Source organism: Polistes canadensis, unplaced genomic scaffold (genome assembly GCF_001313835.1).
Source record: "Polistes canadensis isolate GaletaPanama2010 unplaced genomic scaffold, ASM131383v1 scaffold_251, whole genome shotgun sequence".
In the NCBI taxonomy this organism is placed as follows: domain Eukaryota; kingdom Metazoa; phylum Arthropoda; class Insecta; order Hymenoptera; family Vespidae; genus Polistes; species Polistes canadensis.
In genome coordinates, this window is record NW_014569798.1 from 1 (window position 1) to 7,287 (window position 7,287).

Below are 7,287 nucleotides of genomic sequence, written 5' to 3' on the forward strand. Positions count from 1 at the left end.
TGGATTTAAGATTCTTCGATGAATTTCCCATATTTTTACGTTTTAAATAAAAGAATATTTCTTAATATAATTTTTTATAGTGTTTGTTTATTTATTTATTAATTAAAAAATTGGAAGAGAGAGATCTTTATAATTACATGTGTTGGTGTGTAGACGTTATAAGCAATCATAAAGAAAGAAATCTTTTTTTACCAGCAATCCTGTGGAAGACATACTTAACAAATACTGTATTGCAGTTTGAGAAAGATAGTTTTTTGTATTAATAAAGAAGAAAGTACGTGAACGTATAGCTTACCTGGTGCAGTAAACAATCCATTACCTATAGTAAATTTAATAAAGTCATATGGAGAATTTTTTTAATAAACATTAGAACTTTTTGTTAAAATTTAAAGAGAAAAGAAAAAATTTGTATAAAAAAATCTGAAATTGAAGAAAATCCTATTATGGGAAATCTTTTTAAACGAAGTGCAGTAAATTTATGAGTCTTATTTAAATGTTTTCAGGATCATCGAAGAAAACCCATAGTGTATGTCCTATCCGTAATCTCCATGGTGATGAATAATCGGAAAATATTTTTACCAAATTACCGGTAATATCTAATAAATATATACTTAAAATCGTTGGTGTAAATGTAGACATTATATATATATATTAAAGAATAATATATTTTTTATATTACCACATAAAACATATTCAGGTTTCAAATTATAGGATGAGCTTTAGGTAACGAAAATTTTTTGGCAATGTTATACTCACGAAATTTATTTAATATATATTTAAGACAATAGAATAACATAATTATTATTGCTGCTAAGGCAATAACTTTAGTCGTATAACATATGTTTCGTTAAACAAAATAAAAATGATAAAACTAGTTAAAATAGTTTTAAAATTTTGCTGGGCCTCCTTTTGTAAGCGAGGAATAGTTTTTAAGTTGACACTCCGCAGCGACTTCTTGTATCTTTTGTGTCCTAACAGAAACTAGGAAAGAATCATAAAACGGGGAGCCTATTTAAGCTAGAAAAACACAGTATTTTGTCCTGGTGTCAAAGAGACCTTCAACAATTACGTACAAAATACGACAGAAAGTTATATTTTATTAATTCATTTATTCCGTGGGTATTAATATTATTTTACATAATCACAATGCATATTTTACGTAGTTTTCAAGAGTAGAAGAAGTTAATCGATGATATAAACATAGTTACTTTTTTAAAAAATGTTGATTTTTTTCCTTACTTCTGTTTGACTTTTTATTATGCTAATAAATAATTTACTAGGTTCACGAAATACATTAAATGAGAAGCTAGAAGTGTTTTTATTGAAAGTAAAATTGAAATGATTTTATTTTGCATTATTATATATATGTATCGATAAGTTTTTATTATTTGAGAAAAAATACAAAGTTTTAACAAACACAAAAAGAAATTTTTAAAAATACAAAAAAAAGTAATCTTCGACGATCCTGAAAATATTAACGTAAAATTAATCAAATTTTATGATACCCCTTATAATGCGCTTACACATGTTGAATTTTTTTTATTCGTTGTATTTTATTTTTGTTTTATTTCTTATCTGCCTTTTAGATTTTATCAAATAGTTCTTATGGATTTGAGAAAAGTAATTTGTATGACTTTATGAAACTTTATGTCGGTAACGGGTTGCTTACTGCTCCAGGTAAACTATAGGGTATCATTTCCCAATTTTTTAATTACAAAATATTCAAAATGAAAAAACACATAATAAATTTTAATAAGAAACTTTCTCTTATTCAAAGTGTCAATATGGAAAATTCATCGAAGAATCCTAAATCCGGTATTCAAAAAACAAATGATCTCAACTTATGTGGACTCAATAGTAAAAAATTCAAACAGACTTATTAATAATTTAGAGACTAATACCGGAAAAAATGTAAATTTCCATCATTACGTACATTTATGTACATTGGATATAATATTTGGTGAGATTTGGAAATTTTTAAAAGTTCAAAAAATATCTTTGTGTGGATTGAAATTTATTAAATAAATATTTTATTTTTGTACTGACAGAAAGCCTATTGAAAATTGATTTAGATTTGCAGAAAAATTTGGAATTAAAATTTACGGGATATATTATGGAGTAATAATTAACAGAATATTTCTATACTTATATATATTACAATATGTTTCTTCATATTATATAACTTTTAGATTTTTATTCTGAATTAGAGCGTTAGACTTAGTTATGCAAAGGATCATCAAAATATGGTTACATCCTGACGTTACATTTAACAATTCATCTCTGGGAAAGAGAATGAAGGCACTTCTATCAATTCTTAATAAAATCACAAGTGAGGTATACGTAAAAAGATAATTTTTATGTTAATTGTCATTTTATTTCATAAATATGTGATTGCTAATATAATATTTTTTTTTTTCACATATATATATAACTTTCATTCGTCAAGATCAAAACAAAAAAAAAGGAAACAATAAAAGAAGGTATAATTCTATGAGAATCAAAGGGACTAGATAAAAGTAAGAATAACAATTTTATAAAAAATTCTATTATTTATAAGTTTATATATAGTATACTTTTATAACAATACTATATATTATATTATATACTCTTGATAATAAAGGTAAAATCAAAAGTTCTTTTCTCGACGTGCTTTTCATATCACATAACGAGAACGGAGAAATTTCAGAGCAAGATATTCGAGATGAAATCAATACGATAGTTTTAGCAGTAAGTGATGTCTATTTAATATTAAAGGCAATTGCTTATTTTTCATTAAATATAAAAAACAATTTGTATTACTTTTTAGGGAAGTGAAACTACGGCTGGTACACTGAAATTTTTATTTTTAATGCTGGCCTCGTTTCCGGACATTCAAGTACGTACAGATAATAATTAAATATTACCTTATTTGTCATTATTTTTTCAAAATCAAATGTATGTATGTACAAAACTTGTATGATGTATTCGACTTTACTAATTGCAGCAACAAGCATACGAAGAGTTGTACGATATTTACGGCTCAAGTGATACTAATGATGTTCCTATTACACTGGAAGATATCAACAAAATGAAATATTTGGAAAGAGTAATAAAGGAAACTTTACGTTTATTCCCTGCTGTTCCATTTATTGCACGAACACTATCGAGCGATACAGAAGGTATTCTTACACATAATAAAATATTTTTTGTAGATTATTTTTTCGATTGACATTAATGTCTTATGTAAGAATAATATATATTTATTTATCTTATCAAGTGGATGAAAATCTTGTAATACCGAAAAACTGCACTGTAGTTTTTTCAATGTTTACTCTTCATCGAAAAGAGAACTATTGGAGAGAGCCTTTAAGATTTAATCCTGACAGGTTTTTGCCTGGAAACTTCAACCAAAAATATTTCTTATTATTCAGTTCTGGGAAAAGAGGATGCATAGGTAAAAGCACATGATTATTTATTCTTGAATTAATATTCTAATCAGTTGATCAACTAAGTACATTTTTATTGAATATCGCTTTTTCAGGAGAAAAATTCGCAATGATCGAAATGAAGGCAATTGCTGCAACTGTATTAAGAAAATTTGATGTTCGAATGGACAATCCAGTTTCAGTTGAAAATGTAAACTTAAAAATCGGCATAGCTTTGAAACCAGCGGAACCTATTTTTTTGAGATTTAACAAGCGATAATGTTTATACTATTTGTTGATACTATGTTATTAATAAAGTAATTGTAATAATTCAGTGTACAAACAAAAAATAAATTTTAAAAACTATACGCTTCCTTTTTCAATTAGGATATTGGTATTTGTATTCTTAACTACATTAGAATTAATATTACCATTTAAAAGAGAAAAATAAACACAGTAGAAACAATTATGTATTTAAACAGAACAACTTTTATACAGAAAAACACATTTAAAGGAAGTAGCTCACGAAGTAAATTTAGACACGAGAGGATTACTCAATACGGAGTATTAAAATCAAAAACCCGGAGGAGAAATTAATAGAAATTAAGAGACGAGAAGGTCAACATACAAAATTTTATTTTGTAACACGTCTTAAAACTTGAGGAGCCGGACAAATAAAAAGTCTCAGCAATTGATTGAAAAGAAAAACTAATAGAATACTTCATTGCTTTGTTTAGAAATAAGAAAATATATTTGTCTTTTCAATTATAATTATAACTTGTTGAATAATTAATTAATAAAGTGAGCATTTATGGATTTTGATTAAGATTTTATAGAGCAATTAAGAGCACTTATTCATTTTTTTCTACTGTTAAAATTCCTGTTCAGCGTTCCTACGATAATATAATTGCAGTATAACGGTTCTTTTGACACGTTCCTTCAGTCATTAAACTAGAAATTTCTTCTGATATGTTTATTTTTTAAGTAATCTTTCAACTTTTTTTATATGAATGTAATTTATTTGTTTAACAATAATTTCAAGGTCACAAAAATGTGATATTCTAAAAAGATTTAATAATATATTTTAATAATAATTCACTTATAAATATTCGATAACGAATTCCCTCAGTAAAATGGTCAGAGGAAATTATTCGAATAATAAAGCATCAATCGGAAAATTCCAAGATGGTGTCGCAGTTTGATAGTAAAAAAAAAGAAACATGATGCTCTACTATATGCGTGATCGTTTACGAATTCCATGGAGAGGGAAATGGTGAGTCCTCCCAAAGTAGGCGTTACGGAAGGGAAAAGCGTGCCCTATTGGTCGTGAGCGTTCCTTATTCGTTGCATAAGAATAAATATGATGTCTTTCGAGTTAGAGAGAACTATGACATGTTGAAAAGGAGAGGGAAGCCTTTGTTGCTCTTCGTTGCTCAGGCTGTTGCCAGTTCTAAAGAATTTTAGAATATTTTCGCACGATTGACGATTTTAGTGTCTTATCATGAATATTAGATCCATATTATATACTCCAAAAACCCTCTAATACTAACTTATTAAAATATTGAACTACATATACATTTCTTAGCTACGTTTTGGTGGTTTAGGACCATTGTGCGCCGCTGGATGAGGAATTAAGAGGACTGTTAATTCTCGTTTGATTGGTTAGCACACTAAGCCCACGTTCCCAGTGATAAGACCGGATATTTGGATTTATCATCCGAATATTCCTCGTGTTATGGTTAACACAGGTCGTTACTTCGACTGTGGAAAAAAATAAATCGTATTAGGAAAGACCGTTTCGGATATAAATTACTAGAATCTAGGAAATAAATAGATGGAAGAAAAATATAAATATATGTGTCAGGTTGATAATAATAGTTTACTAGTCAGAAATAAAAGAAAAAAGAAAAAGATAGAGGACAAGTAGGTCAAGATTATAAGAAAATAGAAAATAAATAGTAGATAAGTAGTTAAATCTAGCTGCATCTGTTCCCTTTTCGTTCTGGTCCACGGGCCTCCTCTTCTTTGGGTTCCTTTCCCAGTTAGGATGAGCCAAGTGTTAGGTTGGTGCATATGAAATGATCTTTACATGTGAACGTTTTTCCTCCTGTTTTCGTAATTCTTTTGCTTCTGGCATAATTTTTTTTGTGGTCGTACTGTCCATTGCCAGAGTCACATTTCAACAAAGCAAATTTTCTCAAAAGTGTTCAATTTTTTAATTTTTTTTAAATTTTGTGAGGATATGAATTCAACCGATATTCAAGTAATTTTTATATATGAGTATAAACGTGGTAATAATGCTACAAAATTTGCACACAATATAAACCAGACGTTTGGGGAGAATACTGTTAACCATCAAAAAGTGCATCGTTTGTTTGAAAAGTTTCGGTCTCCTGAATTTTCCCTTTAAAAGAAGGCCCAAGACGTCTGTAAAAAATGATGCTCTGAAAACATTGGTGGAAACGAATCAAACTTTATCTACGAAGGAACTTGCTTCTAGAATGAAAGTTGACCATATAACAATATTATGACATCTTTCTGAAATTGGCAAGATGAACAAAATGGTTAAGTGGATACAGCACTAATTAACCAAGTAAAATAAGCTTGATCAATTAAACGTATTTTCATCACTATTAACCCGATTTTTTTAAATAAATTAAAATATGAAATTTTGCCGCACTTATCTTATTCACCGGATCTTTCGCTAACTAACTTTTATTTTCTTAAACATTTAAAACAATTTTTACGTGCTAAACAGTCTAAAAATGAAGACAGTCTGAAAAAGTCCATATCAGAGTTAATTGATTCTAAAAATCAGAATTTCTTTAAGACAGGCATCTGTGTATTATAATCTCGTTGGTAAAAGTGTATTTAAGCAAATAGAGTTTGTTTTAATTAAATAAACTGATTTTGAAAAAAGATACGAAGTTTTATATATTCACTTTAAAATCCGACATTTCATACGCACCAATCTAATAGCATCTTAAAATACTTAAGTAGCGTGCTGTTTCTATAAATAAGGGAATGAATTGTTATGAAGAGAATGATCGCCTTCGTTTTCCAATTTTTGATGACGTGGCTCTACTTGAACAAGTGAACTAGGATGATTCCTAGGTACTCGACCTGCTTGCTTTAAGACATTTTGAAGCTTCAGAATTGTATGGGACTAGGGCAGGACAAAATCCGTCAGTGAAATCTGATTGTCCCTTTCTTGGAAGGGTTCAGAGTGAATTTTTTGTAGATAAGGTGTCTGTAGATTTAGCTCATGTGTGTTTCGTGAGATGCTTTCAAGTATGCGTAAGATAACGAAGAAGAAAGAATTGCTGTGTCATCTGAAAAACAATCTATTCTATCAATTAGGTTTCTAGGAATATCGTTGACGAAGATGTCTAATAATATTTAACCAAGAATCGACCCTTGGGCTATACGAAGGGGAACAGGGGTGAATGAGGAGAGGGAGTGATTGATAAAGACATGGAAGGATCTGTTGGATAGAAAACTGAGTAAGATTTTTATAAGTTGGGGAGGGGGTAAAATTTAGTTTAGAGAGCTTGAATAGAAAACTGTGCCAAGACCTTTGTGTTGAGACCTAGTAAGACAATGGGTTAAAGTTTCTTGTTATTGTGCTCATAAAAAACAAATTCAATGAATCTTATTAGCTGGTATATGATAGAGTGATTATTGCGGAACCAAAATTAATTAATTTTTTAATTGATTAAGTTATTGATAATTAATTAACTTAATAATTAGTTTATTAGGATAACTGATTAAGATATTGTTTTGCTTTAAATAGTACTAATTCATTAAGGATAATTCAATTTAATATTTTACCAAGGATACAGAGAATGTTGATGGGTCTGTAACTATCAGGATCATTTCTATT

The 7,287-nt window shown here is 28.5% G+C and overlaps 1 protein-coding gene across 1 annotated transcript; it reads left to right on the forward strand.

Moving 5' to 3' along the window:
- Nucleotides 1-1,586: 1,586 nt before the first annotated feature.
- Nucleotides 1,587-3,684, forward strand: LOC106790627 (cytochrome P450 4C1-like; the record flags this gene model as incomplete). Its single annotated transcript, XM_014755677.1, has 9 exons — nt 1,587-1,677; nt 1,778-1,960; nt 2,049-2,118; nt 2,208-2,329; nt 2,621-2,727; nt 2,807-2,875; nt 2,984-3,158; nt 3,257-3,433; nt 3,521-3,684. Coding segments are annotated over 9 exons (1,158 nt in total), but the record flags the coding sequence as incomplete, so codon positions are not given.
- Between the last annotated feature and the right edge of the window lie 3,603 nt (nt 3,685-7,287).